We start from the raw sequence: 25,492 nt of genomic DNA, 5'->3' as shown, positions 1-25,492 counted from the left end.
AAAAAAAAAAGAGTTTTTGAAAATTCTGTGGGTTGGTGGAATTGCAGAGCAGATTTGCTTTTCTATTGCTAAATTTCTTCATTTCCTCCTCCTCGTTCTTCTTTATCCTCCCCATTTCTTTCTCTTCTCTTTTTTCACATCAAAATGCTTGTGTCTGATCTTGACATAATGGTGTTACAAACAGTAAGGCATTGCAGCAGCTGCAGAAACATGTAGTCTTCTCTTGATCAGCAATTACTCTGTTTAGGGGGGAAAGATCTTTTGGAACTAAATTGCAACTTTCTTCCTTCAGTGGTCTTGCCTCTTTTCTTGAGCCATGATTCTGAACACCCATGCCTCTATTTATGCAAATAATATAGTTACATACCACAGGGACCTATACCTGATTAATCACAGCTTTTCTAGAGTTTTATACTGCAATAGCTCCCATTTGTTCCAGCTGGTTACCTTAGCATAAAACTATTGTACACTGTGAATGTACATTATAAATGTTCTGGTTACTTAACTGCACACTCTTTGAAAGTGTAATCTTTTATTATATGAGGACCTTAGCCTTGAAATGTGGGCCCAATTATAAATATTTAAAGGGGAATCATTTTGCGTATTACAGTGGTAAAACCTACTGAATATTAGAAAAATTTTAGGTCATTCACTTGAGTTGAAATAACTTTGTTTTTTTGTTTTTTTGTTTTCTTCCTGTGTTTTGGAGGTGGCCTGAGTAGTTTCATATAAAAGGTAGATCTTTCATTCAGTGAAAAAAAAAATAAATTTGCCAAGTAGAGTGCATGCTGGAAGTCTCAGTTATTTGTGAGGCTGATAGTTTAGATATACAGGAATTCATAAAGGAGCAGCAAACATTCATTAATGTATCTGTGAAGAGCCACATTATATGCCATGGTTGAAAACTCACAATTAAAATTATGATATTGTCCTGCAGTGAAGAGCCAATTACTGCTGGTAAACTACTGAACCATCTGAAGACACAGTGTTGTTATTTTCCACTGTTGTATTAATTGCCATTTTTCTTGTATGTGGGATGACATTCAAGGAGAGAGGGAACACAATTAGAATAAAAAGTTGTCAAGAAAAGTTCTCACTAGTGCCAACTTTACATAACAAGATGGTTAACAATTAAAAAAACCCACAAACTATGAACTAGTTGCTGTACATTCCTTCTGAAACCAGAGAAGTTAAAGGGAGGGATGGATATGGTGAATGAGAAGGGGCTCTGTACTTCATTAATGCTTAGACCTGAAAATCAAACCATACTGTGTATCATAAGTAAATTACTAAAAAGTCCCTAAAACTGGATTTTGTTCTAAATACTGTTCTGTTAGTTCCTACTAAAATCACTGATTCCCGAATGCTAGATAATGAATGAGTTCAGGTAGTGTAATGTTCCCATGAGAGAAAAAAATATATTATTGTTATTCCTGATGGGCTGTGGTAGTCCTCTAAGGCTTTTTGAAGTGTTATCCTGAAAACATCAGTGGAGGCAGTAATCATCATACAAATAAATTTTTAACATTCAGGAAAAATCTTGTGATCAGACTTAGAATTTGCCTGCTCTGCTTTGGGCTTGAAGGGCCATGTGCTGTAAGGGCAGGAGCATGAATATTGAGGCCATTGAGAGAAGACTTGAGAGAAGTCCTTTTATGGCCCACAACTAAACACAGCAAATCCTGAGAATACTGTGTTCAGACACTGTTGGATAATTAAGACAATGTCCACTTAAGAGAAAAATAGGGTTATATCTGCCCTGTGCCTTTGATATCTGAAGCTCCTGATCTCATAATATCCTGTGAAATTATAGGACTGGACCATAAATTGCTGTTTATTATATTTATAATTTGGATACATACTTAGAAACTAGCTGTAACAGCTGGACACACTGAGGCAAAATGGTGATCCTCCTTCACAGTATTCAACAGAAGAAAACAGTTTTAACTGTTTAGTAGCACACAAGTTCATTTTCCATTACCTCTACATACAGCTGTGGATCTTAAATTACATGATCTCCTGAAGGAGAGAGAATATACATAAGTCTATTTGTTAGGATATTTTAGTGGTTTTAATTGAAAACAATTCTTTCTCCTATACTGCTGTGATTGGAAAGTTTTAGTATTTCCACAATATGGTATTTGAGACTTATTCACCACCAGCAGGTTTGGAAATGTTCAAACTAAGAAATGAGAGCGAAATGCTGGTTCTACATTTTTTCAAGAGGTTTACAGAAGGCAGTGAATTTTTCACCTCCCACTGTCTCCAAAGCAAAGAGCCAAATTATTCCATTTTGCTCGAATTAAGGCACTAGAAGAGCTGGAATGAATGCTGAGGTGTAATTACATGAGCCAACCCATCACACAACTGCAATATCAGCCTGTTTCAAAGGAATTAGGGTCATGCTAGGGCAGCAACTCTGAGGAAACTTACATGGGACTTTATCAATTTTTTAACATCATACTTGCCACAAACTTCAGGATAAACATGGAGCCCAAAGCTGATGTGCAGGCACATACTCATTTCCAGTGCTGCTCGTGTTTTCTGCATGCACAGGGTGTTGTGGCCTTGCTCACAGAGTACAAGAATGAATGACAGTATCATCCAGGCTCAGCAGTGCTTTAAGTGATGGTCAAATCCTGCCTCACTTGCAGATGCTGTGCTTTGTGAATGACCTCCCTGCTCAGGCCTGTTTCCATGATGATTAATGGTGTAGTCTAACAAAGGCAGGAGCACTTATTGTACTAAAAATGAACAGTGCATTATCTATCCTTCTGCAGTCTTCATCACCACTGGGGCATCAGCCGTCCAGATCTGTAGTCAGTTTAGTGATTTCACTGACCAATTGATTTTTTTCTGGGTTTATGATGAATATGAGATTCTAATTTGGCTCACAATGGGAATAGCCTTGTCAGACAGCTCTGTCCTGCCTGCCATTGCTGCCTTCCAGCCTCTCTCTCCATTAGTCGATGTTTAAAGCTGTGGCAAATCATCTCCTGCACAACCAGCCAGTACAGATGGACTGGGCCATCTTGGAGCCAGTACCTTGTATTGCATGCAGCCAACATGCAGGAAAACACAGACATGTAGGTAAAAAATTGGCAGGAGCAGCCTTTATTTGGTTGCAGAGTTCATGCAGTGTGCAGATTGCCCTGCTCTGTGCTCACCTGCCCCTCAACCTTCCAGCCCTTCCTCAGCCCAGGGCCTGTGCCAGTGCATCTCACAGGAGATGTGGTAACATGCATGCTGCTAGGAGCCAGCTGGTATCCATGTTTTGGTTTGGGAAGGCAAATCTGAGTGCTTCTCAGAGTCACTGATGAGACTGATCTGCTTCTTCCTTGAATAGCAGGCATCTTGTCCAACCATCCTGCACAAGCAGGGATGTCTACAGCAGGTTGTCTAGGACTCAGTCCAGATGGCTTTTGGCTACCTCCAAGGGCAGAGAGTGAGGTCCTCCAAGGGCTGACTGCTACGCAGCATGAGCACCTCAGAGGTCCTCTGGGAATAACCAGAGACCTGCATTGTGGATACAGATAAAAGTGTAACATGCTCACCATGATCTGTTGTACATGAAAAAAAGTGTTATTTCAGGAAATACCCTCCCATATCTTACAGAAGATTTAATAGCACTGAGTAATGCAACCTGGATAAACAATAAGCAGCAACCTTATTCAAAGCATTTTCTCGCTTTTGTGCATAGGTTGCTCAGACTTTTGGATGTGTCCCTGCTTCTGCAGGGCTTGTAGCCTCGTGAGCAGAATGGTCTAAGGTTTATTCACCAATTCTGAAAAAAAACATCCCAGCTAGTTTTGGGATCAGTAGATTTGAATGATGAGCCTGGATTTCTGTTCTTTGTTCCTAGTATTTGATGCTTTGGTACTTAGGTGGATGTGAGAGAAAGTATGGGTGTTGAAAGCCTAATTCAGGAAGCCAGAATAAGATTTGAGACCCTCACACACATATGTTTATACAGTCAGGTTATATGGGTTAATTGTGGTTGAATTTGATTCTGTTCTTTAAGCAGTTGTATAGAGTTAAGTATTATTTGGACCAGGATTTTTGAGAAGGATTCTGTTGTCAGCTGATTAGTGCATTTGTGTTTAATCTGGAGAGTTTAAATAAATCAAGTCTGTAATCAGTCTGATTCTTGGCATGTGGAGCTAATTATTCACCTTTTCACACAAAGTGGAAGAGCTGCAGCAGAAGAAACTCAGCCCTTCTGGGGGAAGTAGTTTGACCTTCTTAGTAGGAGACATCTGCTTCCTAAACCCAAAGAATTGATAAGGAAACTGGTAAACTGAGGAAAGGAGTGCCATTTTCTTTCAGGTTCTGATGAAAATTTTATGTTGGATTTCAAAGAAATCTGTGTCAAGAAATTATATTTTTCCTGCAAGGTCTGACCTCATGGATTTTGATGTTTCAATAAAGACTTGCTTTGTCAAAAAAAGCCCAAACCCAAACCCTTACCCTTACCATGTGTTGCTCACAAGGTACCTGCACAGGAAATAATAAATTTCTTTACTAGGGATGAATGGTAATATGACTTCTCCTTCAGGTTTCAGACAGTCCAGTTTAGGGTGTACCTACCTCCAAAAGGATGGGGAAGCAGTTGTACTTTATCTTCTTTTTCTTCCTGTCCTCTCTTTTTGTCAATGAGAAAAAAATAAGAAATTATGAAAACAATAAAAATGAAGTCTAGCCAAAATAGCGACCAAGGAATATAGATAGCTCTCAGAGGTTTATCACTGGTTTTTAGGAAGTGGCATCAGGATGCTGGTGAGCCTAACATGGAAAAACATCACTCAGGCTGTTCAGTGGGTCACCACTTTCAATCATACACATGTGGAACTAGAGTACAGACTTCAGCTTCATCAATGGTAGGATTTGCTCTTGAAGGAATTAGGGCAACTGAGCGTGTTGCAGTCCCAGTTGCCTCACAGCTGGGCTTAGAGAAGTGTAAAGTGCTGCCAGGTGAGATTGCAGGAGGGTCAGAGAGAAGTGTAAGACAGTCACAGCTTGAATGGAGAGCAGCTCTCTGAATTACATGTAATGGTGAGTAACAAAACAATAGAAATGCTGAAGTAGGTACTGATTTTGGCATTTTCTGGCAAAACCAGTACAGAGCAAACCTTTGCTTTGCCTGGTTGTTGATGTTGGGCATGTCCCTTAAAATGGATCTAGAAACTTTTGGAGTGTTCAGGATCCGAAAAAGATGAAGGCAGGGATCGAAACATGAATAAAAAGAGTAACAGATAATAGGACAGAAGATGTACTAAAACTCAACAGCTAATAGGTAGTTAACTTTGGTAATGAGGCCAGCTAGATGGCATTTCTAGGTATTGTCTGGGTTTTTATAAAATAAATATTACAAGATACTTTACAGAGGATGACTCATTCTCTTTAAAATATACATGGTGCTTCCTATATCTTCACCCACATCGTTGCCTCACAGACTTTTAAAATAGTACCCGGGTTAGGGCTCTAATGCAGGATACGAAAGAGACATGAATTATTAATTCTTTTTACTCTAGCAATCCAAAACAGCGCTGCATAAATAAGAGGTGTAGTTTGAGTAGGGAGGCCTGTCCACTGTCAATGAAGCTGTTTTCAGAAAGAATTTGGGAATCAGCCATGGAAGAAAAAAACAACCAAAAACCATTCCACCAAAAAAAAAAAAAGCCCAAAAAACCTAAAACAAAACAAAAAAAAAAAAAAAAAGGGAACACAAAACAAAAGGCATGGGTGAGCATTGCTCTGTAGCCTGGTGGTTGATTTGGTTCTGGGCTCTGTTCTCAGAGCTTATTCAATGAATAGTAATAGTCCATGATGATGTACCCTTATACTCCTTCCTGGAAAGGCGGCTTTACCATTAGTCTTCGGTCAGGTCTTCCATAAGGAGAGTGGAAGGCAATGCATGACATTCCCCAGTTGTCTGGCCAGTCCTACAGACACTTGCAAGTCCATATTCACTCAGTGAGCTGTTCAGGAGAAAACCTAGATTTTGCCTTCCTAGTAGAGGCAAAAACACTAATAGGAATGCAGAGATACAACACACTGGAGCCCTGAAAAATTGCAAAATTAAAAAATAATAGGCTCTTAGGAGTTTAGACTTGGCTTATTGTTAGGAGGTAAATAAACAAGGTATTTGGGGATTTTGAAAACCACTGACAAAACATTCAGCATGAACCTGTTGAATCCCTCAGAGGGCCATATTTTTAAAGCTTCAGGAGTAGTCAGGGGAATGCAGTAACCCTCCTTGCATCAAAATAATGAGATGTGTGTATCAAGATGACTAAAAGCTAGTCTGTGTTCAGGAACTGGAAGTCATCAAACCAATCTCATTTCCTTCTGCAACATGTGAGGAGGCCATATTGATATAAATATTATGGGTGTTATGGCTTAGGTTTAGTGAGTTTTATAGTGAATTTTTGCACCATATTTTTATGTGTAAGGGAAAACATGGTCTTCACCAAACTCCTATCATGGGAGTTTGTAGTAACCATTATACTGGAGGGGTAAGTTAGAAAGGTAGTGGGTGCAGCACTGGTATTTTGATTCCTGAATACATAAATAGGGATAAGGACTGTATTGCTAAATGTCAGAAAGCAGAGTGGTGCTGCAAGTTACCCTGGATAGTGCCAAAGCTGCAGTTGTGGTATTTAACAGTTGGAAAAGTGGTATGGAAAAACCCAGTGTAAGTCATCAAGATAAATGTGATGTCCGTGTTTAGGCAAGAAAACCAAGTGCACTGGTGCAGCGCTTCCAAGAAGATGTGGGCTACATTTTCCAGGAAGATGTAGGAGTTTGACAAAAGAGATCACAAGTCTGGAAGAAAAGTCAGGAAATATTGAAATGGTTGAGAGGGTCTGCCAGGGAAAAAAGAGTTAAGATGATAAAATATAACAGGCTTCAGCTATCAGATAAGTAGCTCTGAGGAAGAAAGTTGACCCTTGTTCTTTTTTCTTTTGCCTTGTCTTTTATTAATTTTATTCAATCTCAGCAAAAAGTCAGAACAAGATTTTTAGTTGTAAGAAAAGTGAGACACCAAGGTGTCCAAGGAGCTTATGCAACTTCCTGATCAAAGGATAGGCCTGTGTTTGGGGATGAATTGCATCCATCTTGTCTTTGTGCAGGGATAAATGAGATGACCTCTCAAGATTCTGTCTCTCTTCACATTTTCTCATTTCTAGTAGTTTCTTTAATTTTTGAGATTTCCAGGACGTTGTTAACAACATAGAGGCAAAGAAGTAGACAAAGGAGAATTGTATGTCTTGGATTATATTGAGTGAATAAATTCTGTCTTTAAACTGGATCACTTAAAACATATATATATATATCTCTGTGTGTGTGTGTGTGTGTGTGTGTGTGTGTGAATAATCTCTATGTATATACACATACACAAATATATAAAATATAATATACAAACTATTTGATCACATGTCTGATGAAGAGAGGCTGAGGGAGCTGGAGTTGAGAGGAGATCTTCTTGCTCTTAATAACTACCTAAAAGGAGCTTGTATTGAGGTAGGGGTTGGTCTCAACTCCCAGGTAGCAAATGAAAGGATGAGAGGAAATGGCCTCAAGTTGTGCCAGGAAAGGTTTAGATAGGATATTAGGAAAAATTTCTTCACAGGCATTGGAAAAGGCTATCCAGGGTGGAATTACTACCCCTGGAAGTGTTTTAAATGTGCATGGATGCGCTGCTTGAGGACATGGTTTGGAGCTGGGTTAACAGTTGGACTCAATGATCTTAGAGGTCTTTTTCTATCTTAGTGGTTCTAGTCATGCTTACATATGTACATGTATGTTTTTTATCTATCTCTCTGTGTGCATTCCACTGCTTCTGGTTATGTTTCCCTATGTTGCCAGCTGCAGTGTGAAATCCTAAATCAGGTATCTCCAATTCCCGACTTCAGAAAAATTGACTCAGGAGCGCTGAAGAAAACAAGTATATATGTCAAGTGATGTAAACCAGTACCCAGGAATATGAAAATCCCTGGTAGGAAAGAGATGGAGGGTGAGCCAACTATCCAGATCTTGACTTCCCACCAAAAAGACAGCTCCTGTCCCAGCTGAAATGAAAAGCAGGGTTTTAGACACCTATGGATACTGCTAACAGTTTGTACCTCCCATTTCTGTCAAGTATTTCCCTTCTGTAAGGGGCTGATTATCTTCAGGTCTGCCCTGCCCTCATCCCATGGTACCCTGACTCCCGTGAAGCAGTGGTGTGAATAAAGGCCTTTGGGGTTACGGCTATTTTTTTCCCCCAGAAAAGGGAAAAATAGTGAAAGTCTATCTTGGTAGCAGTGTTATGGATTGAACTCAGCCAGGTTTTCTGCTTAAGCTGTAAAAATCACTTGAAATATTTTCCCTATGGGGCTATATATTCTTCTACAGTTCAACAAGGTACTTCAGGCAAGGTTTCTCTTTCATCTCAAAATGATGGAGTAGAGTACTATAAAATCTGGTTTTGAATTCATCTTTTGTGTTGTTTGCTGTTAACGAAGTTGTGGACTTTTATCATCTAGTAATTGGCCTTGTGGTTAACATTGGGTAATTGGGAAAGGTCATAGGTACACACCAGTGTTAATCATCACATCATAAAAGAGGCAAGACGAAGCACAATAATCAGATAGCTTGCTTTGTATGTCTGCAAACCACTGCTAAACTGAAAAATATTTTTTTTCAGCTTGCTTTCTGGTCTACATCTTGTTTGTTTATTTTTAATACTTGACATTACATTTCTTTTCATCGGTTTTTCAAAATGAAAATGAGTAGATGACAGAAGTTAATGTCATTTTTCAGACATAAACTAAAATAAGTGGTCTAGCTGTATTTGGGGAAACTCATTAAATAATGAGTTCAGGGTGACAGATGAAAATTGAAAGGAGAAACACTATGTGTGGCTTTTAATATGTATAACTTTTACTTTATGCATGATGCATAAAGGTATTGCCCACTGCAGAAACTTACTGTCATATGGGGATTGTGCCTGTTGGGTTAATGCTCAGCCTTTTAATTGGTGTCTAGCTGGATCAAAGTGTGTTGTAACTCCACCATTTGCAGTTGAGTTGCACCTCAAATCCTGTGTTCAGTTCTGGACCCTCACTGCAAGAAAGACATTGAGGGGGCTGGAGCATGTCCAGGGAAGGGCAACGGAGCTGGGGAAAGGTCTGAAGCACAAGTGCTGTGAGGAGCAGCTGAGGGAGCTGGGGGTGTTTAGTCTGGAGAAAGGGAGGCTCAGGGGGACCTTCTCTCTCTCTACAGCCACTTAAAAGAAGGTTGTAGTGAGTTGAGGGTGGGACTCTTTTCCCAAGTAACAAGCATTAGGACAATAGGAAATGGCAGCAAGTTAAGCCACGGGAGGTTTAGATTGGAGAAAAGGAAAAATTTCTTCTCTGAAAGCATTGTCAAGCACTGGAACAGGCTGCCCAATGGAAGTAGTAGAGTTACAACCTTGAGAAGTATTTAAAAGGTGTGTAGATGTGACACGCAGGGACATGGTTGAGTGGTGGCCTCACAGTGACAGTGCTGGGCTAATTGATGATCTCAAAGGTCATTTCCAGCCTGAATGATTCTGTGATTCTGTGCTTTATACAAGGAGGATATTGATAGTGCTGAATTTTGAAGCAAAGTTATTATATATTCCCGATGCTAGTTAAAGTAGTAGTGACGTAGAAGTTGTCATGATGTGACATTCAGTGTGTGCCCCTTTGTTTTGGTACAGAAAAAAACAAGAATAAAAGCCTATTTGAAGAATGGTGTTTGAGGTACTAGGCGGGTGTATGTTTTACAAGCTCTTCACACCAGAGATTTGGCAAAGGGCAATATTCTATCATATGCTAATACAAGTCTAAATAGAAAAGGTGTTACCTTATTCCTTTATTTAAAAAGAAATGTACTGCAATTTTCTTATTGTAATAATGATTCCTGCAAAGGCTTTCCTTGTTCAAATAGCTCATGTTCATGATTTGCACCTTAGAAATCTGAGAAGTTTGAGTGAGTTGACACAAAACAGTTTGCAAACATTAACCCCCCAAGAGCTGTAGGCAAGCAGTGTGGGAGGATTGCTCTCTTTACCAGTGCAGGAGCCATGGCATTGAAGCTGTTGTTCCCTTTCCACAGAAAGCATCTCCTTTATAACAGACTCTACTGTCCCCTCTGTGGCACGGATGCCATTGATACGCACTGGTGGACACTTCTCTCTTGGGATAGGGTAGCCCCCGGAGTAAAGCATTTTGAATTTCAATAGAAATAGCTTCCTACTTCACCTTTGCCTCATGCTCATTTCTCTGCCAGCCTTGGGTCAGAAAGCTCAGTAGAAACAGCTATTGATGTAACAAAACACTTTCTTTTGAGTGCTGTTTCTGCCACAGTTTTTCAATGATATTACCCTTAAGAAGCAAGTATTAAATTCCGCCTCTCAAAACTCTCTATGAGAGGGTCAGCACACAGCTAAGATCTCCCTCTGTATGTCTCCTTTTTTTCTCCTTTTGGCATTTGGGCCAAAAGCCACCAAGGGTTGGTATGTGTATACCCGCTCAGGTCTTCTGACCTAATCTTCTCTCTTCTTGCATAAAATGGCACTTTCACCTGTAAGAGTTTTTCTTTCATGTCCCGTGGGAAAAATAAGACTGTTCTCTTCCTCATACCAGACTGGTACAAGATAACCTATGTCTCTGAAACTTCTGTATTCTTCTCTCATTTTCCAGGAAGGAAAAATAAAAGCACTTTCCTTCAAGATTTTACTGTCTCCATTTCTGCCTAAAAATCCCATATATTAGAGTGAGCAACCAGAACACCATAATCTGTATCTGGTCTGTCTCCATTGTAGGAACACCAGTAATGGCTTAAAAAAACACTATTAATATTTTGTTAATTCATGGACATCACTTTTAGGAAGTAGAATACAAGAAGAGGGGCTAGATTATATGTCAGATTGCCTTTACTGGAGTTATTACCTCCTGTACATAAACTTGCCCTCTGTGGTGTCTCATGCACCAAATTATCTCTCCGCACTGCCTATTGCAAGATACTCTTGCTGAAGTTTCCTGGTGTTTCAAGGCACAAGGCATACATTGGCCATTTCCTTCCTGGCTGTTTGTGCTCTCAAGGACTGTAGTATATGAATCTTCTGTCTTGTGCCCAGGTGTGCTGTAGTGAGTATCAAAAAGGGAGTTTGTGCCCGAGAAAACTGCAAACCAGACTAAGGCTGTCCTGCAGTTTCAGACATGTAGAAGGTGTGTGTTAGGGCCCCTACCTCAGAGGAGTGTTTGATACTGTGTAGAAACTGGCAGGCACCAAGAGTGGCTGGTGCAGAATACTAAATAGTTTTACACTTAAAACTCATGTGTAGGTTGGGTGTTCAGTGGCTCTGAATCAAGGGGAAAAAAATTCCCATTTTCCAGCATCCCTGAGGATCAGATGCTATTACTAGCTCATTAATTGTTATGGTCAGGTCTGTCCTTTTTTTATAAGTAGAAGTTCATGGAGGATGTGTAGCTGAAGGAGATCCTCCCCAGCTGGAAACGTAGATGCCTCCAACCATTCAGACTCTGAAAATCCTCCACTTTCTAGAGGGTTTTACTCCTTTTAATATTTGTCGGTTTGGTTGACTGTCAGCTGGCACAGTATTTGGATATATGTATCAAGAGACTGAGGAAAGGGGTGAGTGTGCTCTCCAGCAGGTGTAGGGTATTCAAAGCCTTCGTGTTTTAACATGAAGGAATTTCCTGTGAATTTTTGGGCTCACTTCCTCCCCTGTAGGACAGGAGTCAGTTCCTTGATTGCCTTGCTGTTTTGCTGAAGGTGGGACATTTTATTTTTCACATTTGTGATGCCATGGTGAATAAAGAGGCTTTGCTGTGATTAAAAAACCGAACCAAAACAACACAAAAAACCTAACAGCCTAGTTCACTGCAATTTTGCCATTAAATTTGTTCCATATTTTAAAGACATTTGAACCTTTGAAATATGCTCTGGTGTCTCAAGCACTGCATAAAAACTTTATTCTCTGAAGAGCCAAATAATAATTCCTAATGCCCTTCAAGTAGGGTCTGGGACTTTGTAGTTGCTCTGGCTTTTATGTGCGTGTGATTGAACAAAGAGTCTCCCAGCTCCCCCTTGTGTGGATGCTCAACTCCTGCTACATCAAGCAGAAAACAACTGTGATTTGTGCTGCTTTTGATCAGACATTTCTACAATGCTTTGCTGCTGGGAAGCAGAATAATACTGTCACAAATTTTAAATTAACAAAATATGCCTAGAAGGGATTGGTAGCTCTTGTTCATCTGATTAATGTCAGGCTTGTAAAGTCTGTTCTCCCACAAAAACAGCAGCAAATGCTCAAGTGAGAGATGTTAAAAACAGAGATTCTCCATTTTAGTGGACCTTTGTGTTTTAGTTATAATCTCTTACTGAAGTACCCAGGACGAAGTCACAAAATCAACTAGCATCAAGGGAGTTGAATTAGCTTATATTTGTGTTCACTTTTAATTAGATTTGAAATGGCTATCCCACTGTAGTGCAAAAACCAAGTCAGTACCATCCCCTCAGGCCTTGTTACTGACAACAACCTTAGCATAGATCTGCATATTCAGCAGTTGGGTGCATAGGTGCTTTGTATTGGGAAATACAGGCAGGATTTTAAAAACACAGGATATCTTTTTTACAACTCAATTTTTGCTCTTAGGCTGGGAAACAGAGGGACTTTGCTTTTCAAAATGTTCATATTCTGGCAGGAGTTGTTTGATACAGCTTTTGTTTAACAGGTATCATCTTATGATAATATTTTTCTGCTCAATGGTGGAATCAAGGCAGCACTGGTAGCAAGTACATTCTGTGCTACCTGATGTATTTCTATGGGTTTCTTTTCCTCTTATGTACATTTCTATTCCTTCAAGATGTGCTCTGAGACATTTCCAATTTCAGCATTCTGCTTGTCTCATCTAATTCAATTATAAGCTGTTCTGGGCAAGGACGATATCTGGGTTCTGCTTTCAAGTTTCAATATCCAACAGTTTTGCAAAGTAATCTTTAAAAAAAAAGTATCATTATGATGGAAGGAACTTAACTTATCCACAGGGTTTTGTCATGTGAGAAGAGCATGCTCTGACCTCCCAACTTTCAGCAATATTGTACCCGCAGGCACTCCTACCTCTACCCCCACTGGAAATGCTCAGTGTGATAGCAGATTTTGCTTAGGACTTCCCTTAGATGGGGAGAGATTTTTCTTCTCTTTATTCCTCATTTTCATTTTCCCATTTGCTTCTCTTTCAGGTGTGAACAGAAAAGTCACCTATTCCCTGTCAGACTCGGCAGATGGTTACTTCTCAGTTGACCGGTCATCAGGAATCATTGTTTTGGAGCATCCACTTGATAGGGAGCTTCAGTCCTCCTATAACATCACTGTAAAGGCCTCAGATCAAAGCATTGTGCTGACCTTATCCTCGTTTGCCACCGTTACCATTACAGTGCTGGACATTAATGACAACCCTCCCGTGTTTGAAAGAAGAGATTATCTTGTTACAGTACCTGAAGACACCTCACCTGGCACCGAGGTCCTTTCTGTTTTTGCTACAAGCCAAGACATTGGTACAAATGCTGAGATTGCCTATCTCATCAGATCAGGGAATGAGAAAGGGAAGTTCAGGATTAACTCAAAAACAGGTTTGTAAAGTGACTCTTACTTGCAGTGCTAAATTAAACCATCAGAAAAACATTAATGCTTTGGGGAAAGTACTTGGACCAAAAGACTTCCAAGGCCAGAGACTCACAGCTTGTCATTGTGTAATTAACTACACAGTTAAAAAGCAATTTTAGGTTGGAGAGTGATGTCAGCTATGGTCACACATGGCTACCCCAGCTCAAGTAGAGAATACTTTTCTCCATTAGTAATTCTGTCGAAGCCAATATAGATGTGACAACCTATTAGCCAACTGTGAAAAACACTTCTGAACACTTGCAATGTTCACTTGTTTACCAGCTGAGTACCGCCTCAGCTGTCTGCCCCTTAGAAAGCATCTGCCAGTGCTACCAGGACCTGTTGGGACCAATTCAGTCCTAACACATGATTGCCATTTATGTAGTTATATGCAGCTTCCCTGACTAAGGTTGTTCTGATTTGTCTTTTTGACTTCAGCCATGGCTTGGGTTGAGGTCTTTTTGGTTATACATCACAAATTTTAGAAGTCCACCTCTGCTTGTCTATGAGAAATACCAAACGGAGGTATCATATTTGGTGTAAAGGGCTCCTTTTCTCCAGATTTCCTTAGCCGGATATATTCTTCATCCTCACTGAGTTTTTATTTCATCAACTGTAACCTGTTTCTTCTGTGCTTCCTGTAGTGGATCCCCTTCTTCTCATAGCATTCCAGATGACCAGTACAATTCTAACACCTGAGTCTGAGAGCAAAGCAGTCTTGATTATAAAAGCTGAAGAGAACACTTCTTTGGGTGCAACTGTAATAGCCAGTAACATGAAAAATCTCAAAATTATGCGTTGTGTCATTTCTATAATTGTGTGCAAAAATGGCTCTCCACTCTGCGGAGGCTGCTGCCTCTCATGTGAGGGACTTAACATAACTGTGTGTTGTCTGTCATGTTGATTAGCGCTAGAAAAATTTAAACATAAATATGCCTAGGCAGCAATACTTAACTTCCCATTTGACAATGAAATCAAGGAAACAAATCAATAAAAACCCATAATGAAGCTTAATCACACAGGAAAAAAAAAACCACCAAAACTAAAACTATATATTATTCATTAATGTGTGACAGCTCCATTATTATCCATTTAGAGGCAGGAGCTCAGTTTCTAGACAGCAGAGTGGTGATGTAGCATGCCTGATCAGAGCTTGAAAAATAATGTCCTTCACACCATTTATTAGTGGGACCTAACTCTCTGCTAGACCCTTGGAAGCTTCTCTTCAGGGCTCCTGCTTTCAGCAAGTTATGCTGAAAGGTGGAATTTGTTTGGAGAGAGCCCAGACAAGATTAAGAGGAATAATCTGAGGTCTGTAAAATGTGACTTAACAGGAAAGACTGAAGGAATTAAGGCTGTTTAAGCTAGAAAAGAGAAGACATGCTGTTAGTTTTCATGCCTATTGAAATTACCTGTGAAGAAGAGGGAAATAAACTGCAGTCCATTCCTAGTCTACAGTGAATGGGTTTAAATTACATTTGGATTACTTTGGGAAAATTATCGGAAGAAATTCCTAGCTGTAATGTATATTAAGGCCTGAAATACATTTCCTAAGAAGGTTAGGAAGCTGATATTGTTGGAGGTTTGTAAGAACACTAGAAATCAGATCATTTCTGTCCTAGAGGGAATCTGGGTGCATGCAGTGAATCAAGTTACAGAGAGTCTTAATTTTGGTTGTGTGGTGAAGTAACACAAAATTTATAAACCTAGTTGAGTGGGGAAGTCTCTGTTTAATCACTTAAATGATAGACAACTGATTTCTCAGAGGTATTCATATCCTATTCATTTGTATTTAATTCATGAGAAGTTAATTGTGTGGGAGTGAATTTCTGTTGACTTGTCAGGGCTTATTTCCAGAGTCGGCATCCAATTCTCCCAAAGGCTCGTTGAATGAGATGGTAAATGGGTGAATTTGGCCCCCACTTCTTCATCTATGATCCTCACATAATGAACGCTATTTTCATGAGGAACCATTCATTGCCTCATGCCTTGTAAAGGTCCTTTCTGCAGAGGCAACCCAAGTGCAATTGGCATCATTCTTTAATCAAACGACAGCAGTAGAAACCTGGATAAACATTTTTATTAGATTGGGCAGTCTTACAGTTAGTGTTGTATGTGTGCCATGGTGATAAATAGCATGCTGTACTGCTTACTACAGTCAAATCCCTTGCTCTGTGGCATCATTTCCTTTTTGCCGGCTGTTGACATTCCATCCTTTGCTTCGAAGGAGTGATTTCCATTGTCGAAGCTTTGGATTTTGAATCATGCAAGGACTTCTACTTAGTAGTGGAGGCAAAGGACGGGGGAACACCTGCCCTGAGCGCGGTGACAACAGTGAACGTGAACGTGACGGACATCAACGACAACGCACCCACCTTCAGCCAGGCTGTCTACAGCGCCGTCATCAGCGAGGACGCGGCCGTCGGCGACTCTGTGCTTATGGTGAGCGGGGCTGGGGTGACATTTAGGTGTGATGAAGCCCCCTGCCCCTAAAAAAACTGCTACACTGCCCAATTATGATAATTATTATGCCTTGAGGCCCCCAAACCATTTTCTAGACAGCACTCTGTGTCTGCTGCTGCTCCCCAAGCTGCTGTCAGTTTCTTCCCAAAAGAAAGTAGTGGTAGTACTGAGCCTTTCTTTTTAACCCTGTTATGCTTCAGAGAGAGATGGCATACTTTAGGTGTTGCATTTTGTTGCATTACATGAGTCAGCTAGAAAGAAACAGGTTTTAATAGAAAGGCAGAATTCTACTTTTCAATGAAATAAAATCATGGAGTCATAGGGTTGGATGAGATCCTAAAGATCATCTAGTTCCAGCCCCCATGCTGTGCACAGGGACACCTTCCACTGCACCAGGCTGCTCAGAGCTCCAAATACATAGTATTTGTATAGTCTGGCATGGAGTGTGCCATCCCCAAACGTCACAATATTCTCGTCTTGCAGCTTGTGGATCCAGAGAGAGAGTGTGGTATGGAATATTAAGATTAAAATATTCTGTGTGTTTTCAGACTAGAATTTTGAAAAGGCCCAAGTGAAGCCTCCTAACAAAAACCTGTTGGATTGATGCTTTAGAGTTGTACAGTTCAGGTATAACTAGTCTGATGGAATGTGAAGTTTACTTTTTGGTGTGTTGAGCAATTAATGTATCATACAGATCACTTGATATTTGTTTTTCTTATTTTTTATTCTTCTCTCAAAAAAAGTTGATAGCAGAAGATCTGGACAGTCCTCCCAACGGTCAGATTCATTTTTCCATAGTGAATGGGGATCAAGACAATGAATTTTCAGTTGATCCTGTTTTGGGACTCGTGAAGGTTAAAAAGAAATTGGATAGAGAAAGGGTAAGACATGTGGGACTTCTTAACTTGCAATGACTTACAGATGTGCATCAATCTCCACTCTGCTGCTAGCTTGTGTTGAAGGAGTTCTTTTATACTCTGCAGCAATCAGCCTGAGATGCTCCAACAGGTCTTTCTAACGTTTCCCCACTTCTTTCCATGCCAGCCCTGTCCCCAGTGTTTCTACACGCCAACTGCTCTGCTGCCACTCCCACCCTGCGCCCATACATCAGCTGCATCAGGGGAGAGCAGCAGCACTGGATTTCTCCCGTGGTGCCAGCAGGAGCTGCTGCTGTGTTAATGAGCTGCCTCCTCTCCCCTGTGCGTGCAAGCACACACATGCAGCCGTGTGTGCAACAGAGTGGTTACAAAATGCTCCAGATTGTGGCACCGAGCGCCGAGCTGAGACCTCAGCCATTAATTAGCGCTCTGCAAAACATGCCACTGGGGAGGGGATGTTATGAAGTGGCCAGGCTGTACCAAAAGTGAAAAAGTGCTTCATTAAATAGGTTCTGCTGCTTTGTTTGCTCACTCCATTATTCATTCAGGATTATTTATCACCATTTTGCCATAGCTAGCAATTAGCAGCTTTTGGGAAAAGAAACAAACAAATGCCGTTGCCTGTGCTACTAGCAGGGCAGAAGAGTGCTCCATGGCTTCAGAAACCTTGCAGCACATAAGGAAATCTGTGCCTCCTGCCTCTCAGCAATGCACCCACAAAACTGGGGAAGCAGATTGCTACCTTCAGAATATGGGCTCAGCTGGAGAACCTCTTTACTGGAAGTAAATCTACTTCTTAAAACAGTGGCAAAAATCCCTTTCTGTATTATGACAAAAGCAGGATTAAATTGTGTTTGGTGGTAGAATGACTTTACCACAGACTGACTAAAACAGGGGAGTAACAATGGCTGTGCATGTTACAAGTTGGCTGTAATAAAAGCACAGGCTGAGTTCCCTAATATGACTTCTTCTAGTTTCTGATGTGCAGCTGCATTCAGACACACACACTTACCCTCACAAGAGTAGGCATGTGTAATGCCAGCTGTGTAGGTCTGCATTTTCCAAAGTTTCCCTCAGTTAAAATAATCTGTGATATTGTCATTTTCTTTGCTTCCTTGGTGCATTTCCTAGGTACAGGTGTTCCTGACCCCTTCAGGGAAAATTATATATGATGCCCCATCTGCTGTGGATCCCCAAAGGTAGTGCTAACTCCCAGGATTCAGTGGTTTAAGGGAACTTATTTCCAGAGCTGTAATCATACAGAGACCATGTCTTTTGCCATCTACCTTTCTGGGATACATTGAAATGAAAGCAAACACAGAAAAAAAAAAATGGGAAAGATTCTACAAAACTCTCTGGTTTTAGCTAGCAGTGGAAATTACAGTTAAAAAACAGATTCATTCTCTTACTCAAGTTCCTCAAACTTTCTGTAGTTCAGGATTCCTCTTCCCTCCTGTGTCACTTTGCCCCCACCAAATCACCGTCTATCTCCTCCATACAACTCCCCAAAAACATGTTGCCTTTTGCTTTGTCCCACATCCCAGAAGAGCCCCCTTATTTTGTGTGCTCAGTCTGAGCTCCTCTCTACCACAAAAAAAGCTGTCATTTTTCAAATGTATTTGGATTTCCTTCCCTCACACACCCTTCCCAAAAAAGCCCCTTCAACATTATCTTGTTCCCCTCTGCAGGGGCATGCTTTTCCCCTTTCCAGCCCTGCACTGAGAGGGTGGAGCAGAGTGTTGTATCTGGCATGTTTCGCCCTTCTCTCGCTCCGCTGTGGGAGGATTCAGGGGCAGACATGTCAGCAGCTTTCCCTGCAGAGCAAGGAGCAATATACAGTAAAAAGTAGTTGTAAGACCTAAGGAAGCCAACATAAGCATGCACGTCGGAAAATCCAACTGTCATCCATAAACTGTGCATAGACAGAGCTTTTGCAAGTTGTCACATATGCTCACACCTCACACACGGGCACATATGTGTGTAGAGGGCCTGTGGATGATGCACTGAACTGCCTGCACTGCACTGTTTGTGTCTGTTGCAAAAAAGCAGACTCAAGCCCACTTATCTTCTGCAGAGTGGTGGATAATATTCTGTTGCTACAGAGACTGTTGTCCCTCATACTCCCAAATGTTTTCCAGTGTGTTTAAGACAACTGCCTGTGAACTTTTTCTTGGCTCTCCATCACTGCTTTAGAAGCAGTATGTGTCAAACTGATACTGGCTCTAATAAGCAATTTATATAATATCTTGGAAACCAACTGTAAGATAAATAGAATCAGGTCACTTATCCCAGCGGACACCTAGGAGAGATGGAAATGTAAGCTTACAGGACTAATGGCTGAGTTCAGATACTATCTGTCATTTATTTTCTGTCTGCCCCTTTGTTTCAGGAATGCTTTATCTGATGCAGTTATTTTAATACAATGAAGCTGTTATGTTTATTAGTAGCCTTATAAAACTGAAGTTGGGGCACAATGTGGTGATAAGCAGGATAATGTTATACTAAGGGCAGGAAGGTAACAAGGCCAAACCGCTTTCCTTAGAATATGGAAGGTGGTGCATTGAATGTAAAGAACCTGGGTTAAAATTTAGGACCGCTTTCACAGTGATTTGATGTTTTCACCTTTTTTCAGATATCTGGTTATTCATTAGTTGTCCAGGCAAGAGACAGTGGTACCCCTCCTTTGTCTTCTTCTGTGACGGTCAATGTGGACATTTCTGATGTGAATGATAACAGCCCTGTGTTTACTCCAGCTAACTACACGGCTGTAATTCAAGTAAGTTTATCCTGCACATCAAAAACTTCTCTGACTTCTAAAATGCACGGGCATTTGGTTTCAGTTAAATACCTTTTGATGATCTATCTGCAAAACATGTATCAAGTGGTCTTATCTAAAGAAAAATAGAAACAAATCTTTCTTGAGTCTTTTGGTAAGTTTCTGTTTGCTGAGGCTCCTTAACCACAGCATCTGTCACACATTTTAACATTCATCCCTGCTGCACCAGGTACTCCAACCTCAAAATGTCTGCTCTGGGATAAGTTCACACTTCTTTATACCTTGCTCTGGGTGTGAGTCTTGACTTTTAGTCAGTCCTGATCAGACAGAGTATCAGAGAGAGCCCAGCAGGCCCTGGAGGTGTGGTGGGTTCCTTCATCTCTGCCGCTGGTCCACGGGGCATAAGCGGTATCAACAAAGCTCAGCTTGTGAAATGCCAGCTTGGGCAAAGAGCATTCAGTTGAATATTCACGATAGAAAAATGTGCTATTTCATGCTTGCAATATGTATCATTTTAATCCTTTTCTTTATACGCTGTGTATATGTGTAAAGGAAAATAAACCAGTGGGCACAAGCATTTTGCAGCTGGTAGTGACAGACAAAGACTCTTTTCACAATGGCCCCCCTTTTACCTTCACCATCCTCACTGGAAATGAAGAGGAGGAGTTTACACTGGACCCTCATGGCGTTTTGAGGTCTGCAGTCATCTTCAAGCACATGGTCTCAACTGAGTATGTGCTCTGCGTGCAGGTAAGGCTTGATTTTTACATCTGTACTCTACACTGAAACAAAAAAAAACCTCTTAGTGGTAGGTAACCTGTACTTTCCCTGTATGGATTGTTTTTAATGGGCTGTATTCTGCGAGTAAATACCACACATTCCAGTTTGCAAATGCACAATGCAGAATATTTTCTTTGATGTTCTTAAACCTGATTTCATATAAATATAAATAGGTAGCCAGCCACCTTTCCAATTTCCTCGGCATGAAATGAATTTTCTGAGCAGCAACCGTTATGGTTTAAGATTTTCATCATTTTTTTTCTGTAGCTAAGGAAGGAAAATGAGAAAAAATGCATTATATACATATAAATACACCCCAGAACAAGTGACTGCAAAACACTGTTTTAGGAATGAAAATAATTTCTGCTTTTAAGTCATAAATTTAATCATAAATTTTTGGAAGCCTTCCAAGTATTCATGAAATCATTTTTCCAAGGTCAACTTAGCTTTTAAAGAATGTCAAAATAAGACATGCGATAGAAGTCCAGCTGAAACTTAGCTTTAGAATAATTGTTGAGAAGCTTTGTAACCAGGGTAATTTTGATTGCCAAAACCTGTAAATCCAAAAGTAATTTGTCCACATTTCTCAGGTCTGCCAGAGAAGATGTATTAGGGTTCAATAAATATGCAGGTCTAGGGAATGAACCTCTTCACTGAGTCAGGGTCCCATAAGCTGTGTCTGAAATTCTTGCTTCCTCTACTTGCTTTGCTGGAGTTGATCTCTCTAAGCATGGCCTGTCTGTTCCTTTACAAGCACATTTACTGATGTTCACAACAGTAGCATCCTTAGAGGCAATTGTTGGTTACAATTCACAAAATATAGGCTCTGATGCTAACTAACAGTTCAAATCAAAGTTTTACAAGTTTGCCATTTAATATCCTTGAAACCTATTTTTTAGCCTTGTATGGAAATAAAAAATCATCACCTTTCTTCCTTTCTTACCATGCCTTAATAGTAAAATACCCTGCTTTCTGGGTTATTTGCTAGCCAGAATTCTAGTGTAGCCAAAACTGGGCATGAGAGTTAAATTTGAGCAGCATCCTCCAGGTTTAGAGATCCATATATTTCATATAAATGAAATATTAGACAGACCACCGTGTCTGAGATGCACCAACATGCTCAGAAAACCATGCTGTTGGATTGTGGAGGCATGATTTCTCCCAGTATTATTTTCTTCAGGGATTTCTGCAGTGAAAACGTGTTTTATAGTTTCCTGTTATGTTTAGACCATAGAAGAATTTCTTTCCATCCATATGTGCCAGAGTGCTGCTTTCTCTTTTCCACTATCAGGTTTCTCCTCTGTATTAGGTTTATTAAGAATTAATGTTAAAACAGAAAATAGAATGAGACCTAATCTCTTCTCTATGTACATGGGCATTTGTCTGCACACATATATAAAATATTTTTAAATACTTCACACAGCTCTTTTAGGAGTGAAGATTAATTACTAATGTGCTCATAGTAGTGTCCATATTACTGTTGTCATCCTCCCATTTTTTCCTTCAGCTTGTAAATTTTCCTCCTGTGTCCAAATACAAAGATCTTTGAACATGTCCTACATCTCTGCCTAGTGGCAGTTTAGTCTTCTGTTCTTCTCTGAAGCAAATAAATGTGCGGAGCAGGATATCGTAATAGGGACTGCAATAAAACATTTTTCTTATTGTAGGAAAGGACCCTGATTCAAGTTTGCACACCCTTCTGTCAAGATGGCCTTGGGGTTTTTGTCATACTTGCTCTTTTGCTCTCTATAAAAATAGTGCAAATGATGCTGTAATACCTGCTCTGGGTCATCCAGTCATCTTTCCAACTGCAGTGCTGCTCTCATATTTTATCATTAGTAACAGCACAAGCACCTATTTCATTTTTGGAGGATGATAAATTTTATTTATGTCAAGCATGTTTCTTGGTTGCCTCAGGTAAAGAAGGGCAGAATGCTGTAGAAAAATTCTGAACTCCCTCACATCCACACAAACTAAGCAGGGTATGGAGTGCTTTGGAGCACACCAAGCAATGCAGAAGGCCAATATTTCACTGGAATTCAGTCTCTTCTCCAGGGTAGAAGTGAGCCCAAACTGTGTTTGGAGCAGAATATACCACATTGTTGGTATATTCTCCGTTGTGAAGATGACAAGTGATAGCTGTGGGATCCTGGGAACGTTTCAGTTTGAGTAATGAGACATTCTACTGACACATTTCTCTCTGCAATCCACTTAGAGATCAGTGCTTCCCTAAAGAGTTTGTAAGTTCCACTGCTAGAAATGGCTGAGATACTTCTTTACATATGTATTTGGCAAATGCATTTGAGCGTTCTTTTGAGAACTTCTTTCCAGAATTACTGATGCTGTGAGAATATACATAGCAAGAAGTTACGGTTGCAGGCTGTGTTCCGTGTGTGGTTTTATTTCTTATTTTTTTCTTTTTTTTTTTTTCCTATATTACATTAGGCAAAGGACTCTGGGAAGCCTCAGCAGGTTTCCCATACCTATGTTCAGGTGAGGGTTATTGAAGAGAGCATTCACAAACCAACTGCCATTCCGCTGGAGATTTTCATTGTCACCATGGAAGATGATTTTCCCGGGGGAGTCATTGGGAAAATTCATGCCACAGATCAGGATGTGTACGATGTCCTCACATACACTCTAAAATCAGAGCAGAAAAGTTTGTTCAAGGTCAACAGCCATGACGGGAAGATCATCGCCCTCGGAGGGCTGGATAATGGCAAGTACGTCCTGAATGTCTCCGTGAGCGACGGCCGCTTCCAGGTGCCCATCGATGTTGTGGTCCATGTGGAGCAGCTGCTGCAAGAAATGCTGCAGAACACGGTCACCATCCGCTTCGAGAACGTTTCCCCGGAAGACTTTGTGGGCCTGCACATGCACGGGTTCAGGCGCACCCTGCGCAACGCGGTGCTCTCCCAGAAGCAGGACAGCCTGCACATCATCAGCATTCAGCCGGTGGCGGGCAGCAGCCAGCTCGACATGCTGTTCGCCGTTCAGATGCACAGCGGCGGCTTCTATAAGCCTGCCTATTTGATCCAGAAGCTTACCAATGCGAGGAGACACTTGGAAAATGTGATTCGTATTTCTGCTATCTTGGAGAAGAATTGCTCTGGACTGGATTGTCAGGAACAACACTGTGAGCAAAGTCTGTCTATTGATTCACATTCCCTGATGACTTACAGCACGGCACGAATTAGTTTTGTGTGCCCCCGCTTTTACAGGAATGTGCGCTGCATGTGCAATGGTGAGTACTGCCCCCTCTTCCCCTCCCATCGCTGCACATTATGCTATAGGATCCATTTTATTCCTCTGATGCAGATTAGAAGGGGCATTTCAATTCAGTCCACTAAAGCACTACTGGCTGATGCCTTGTGGGAATTGATTTCTCAGGCTCAGGAAGAATTGTTCGTGTTTACTGATGTAAATGGAAGTTTATGAACTTTGGCCTTTTGCGACAAAGACCGCTTTCCTGGAGGCTCTGCAATCAGCCAGCTTCCAGGGGAGGGGAAGGAGTGGGAGAGGAAAGACCAGGAGAGGGAGGGATGTAGTTTCCCAATCAGTTGGTGCCACCACTGGAATAAACCTGGATTGTGACTGCAGCAGAGCAGCCTGCTCTCCAGCAATGCACCAGCAGTCTCCAAGGAAAAGCACCCCTGACCTAAGCCAGGCAGGTGGAAAGGCCTTTCTCAGTCCCATTGTTGCAGACAGCCACAGAAACCAATGAAGTATTTTGTTAGCAAGTGCTTTTCCTGACCTTTAATGCTGCAGTAGGGGACAGGGTGGGTTTCGGGCTGCTCCACATTTTGGCAGAGATTTCACATGGGCATATGACAAATAGACTTGCGAGCCAGGCTTCTGTATGATTCTGCACTTGGATTTTAAAACCTCGGGCAGTTGTAATACTGGCTCTGTTTCTTTTGTTTGCCAGGCTATTTGCTCCTCATTCCACTTCATTTAAGACCAGAGAAAAAAGCTGCTGTAAAATCAATACATCTAAGTCTCCCTCATCTTAAGCACACATGCGCACACACACAAAGCAATACAAGAATTCAGCAGCCATATCCCTCAATAACCAACCTTTGTTTCTGCAGCAGTCAGCAGGGCTTCATGCTTTACCACTGACCTCGGTGGGGATGAAAATAGGCATAAATTGCATAAAACTTAACCAGAAATAATTTTTCTTCCTGTGGCACATGGATAGTAGTGGCAAAGAAGTTCAATTCTGAAAAAATACCATGATCTCTATCTGAGGTACATTCAAGAGCAGACTATCTGTCCACTTTTTAATGAAGAGTCTTATAAGTTTCAAATAGACATATCTATCATAACAATAGTCAGCATTTTGTTACACATGAAAGGCTCTGAAGTAAAGGATTTTCACAGATTTAAAAGGGACAATGCTGCAATATCCTCCAGTCAGGTCCAGGAGCCAGTGCGGGAACACTGTCTGCCAAACTTCTTTATATTCTCTAAATTAAAACTTAGTCTCACTTTTGTATCAAGAAATCACAAATCCTCATCTCCATGGGGATAGTGATAGTCCTCACAGTCAGAAATTGGTTTTCTGGCAGCCAAAATTTTCACTGTTTATCATTTCATTTCACTACCTATTAAAGTCAATAATGATGCATTATTCCCTCTGCCTCATAATCCCTTAGTTTAACTCCAAAAAAGGGACTTTGCAGTGCAGGACAGTTCTGACCCAGCAGCTCTCCTGGTACAGCAAGCTTGCAATGGAAGCACAGAAATTCAGCTGGGACAGCAATTTCCAAATTCTTCTGTCATGTACCAGTCAATCCTTAAAATGGATGACAGGCTGCTGGAGAGGCAGTGTGGTTCTGAGAGCGACTGTAGCCCTCAGCCTCTGGGCCGTTTATCATGGCCTTGAAGACT

At 40.9% G+C, this 25,492-nt stretch overlaps 1 protein-coding gene across 11 annotated transcripts in view; it reads left to right on the top strand.

Moving 5' to 3' along the window:
- The window catches only part of FAT3 (FAT atypical cadherin 3), a 399,047-nt gene that overhangs the window by 331,271 nt on the left and 42,284 nt on the right, over window positions 1-25,492 (top strand). For all 11 annotated transcript variants that reach the window (XM_031066002.1, XM_031066001.1, XM_031066003.1 and 8 more), the window contains 6 exons: window positions 13,279-13,668; window positions 15,930-16,144; window positions 16,909-17,046; window positions 19,676-19,819; window positions 20,372-20,569; window positions 23,045-23,843. In XM_031066002.1, the coding sequence (XP_030921862.1) occupies window positions 13,279-13,668; window positions 15,930-16,144; window positions 16,909-17,046; window positions 19,676-19,819; window positions 20,372-20,569; window positions 23,045-23,843 (1,884 nt within the window). The remainder of the gene's footprint in view (window positions 1-13,278; window positions 13,669-15,929; window positions 16,145-16,908; window positions 17,047-19,675; window positions 19,820-20,371; window positions 20,570-23,044; window positions 23,844-25,492) is intronic.

The sequence above is a fragment of the Geospiza fortis genome, unplaced genomic scaffold (genome assembly GCF_000277835.1).
Source record: "Geospiza fortis unplaced genomic scaffold, GeoFor_1.0 scaffold16, whole genome shotgun sequence".
Lineage (NCBI taxonomy): Eukaryota > Metazoa > Chordata > Aves > Passeriformes > Thraupidae > Geospiza > Geospiza fortis.
This window is presented reverse-complemented; position numbering and strand designations above follow the sequence as displayed.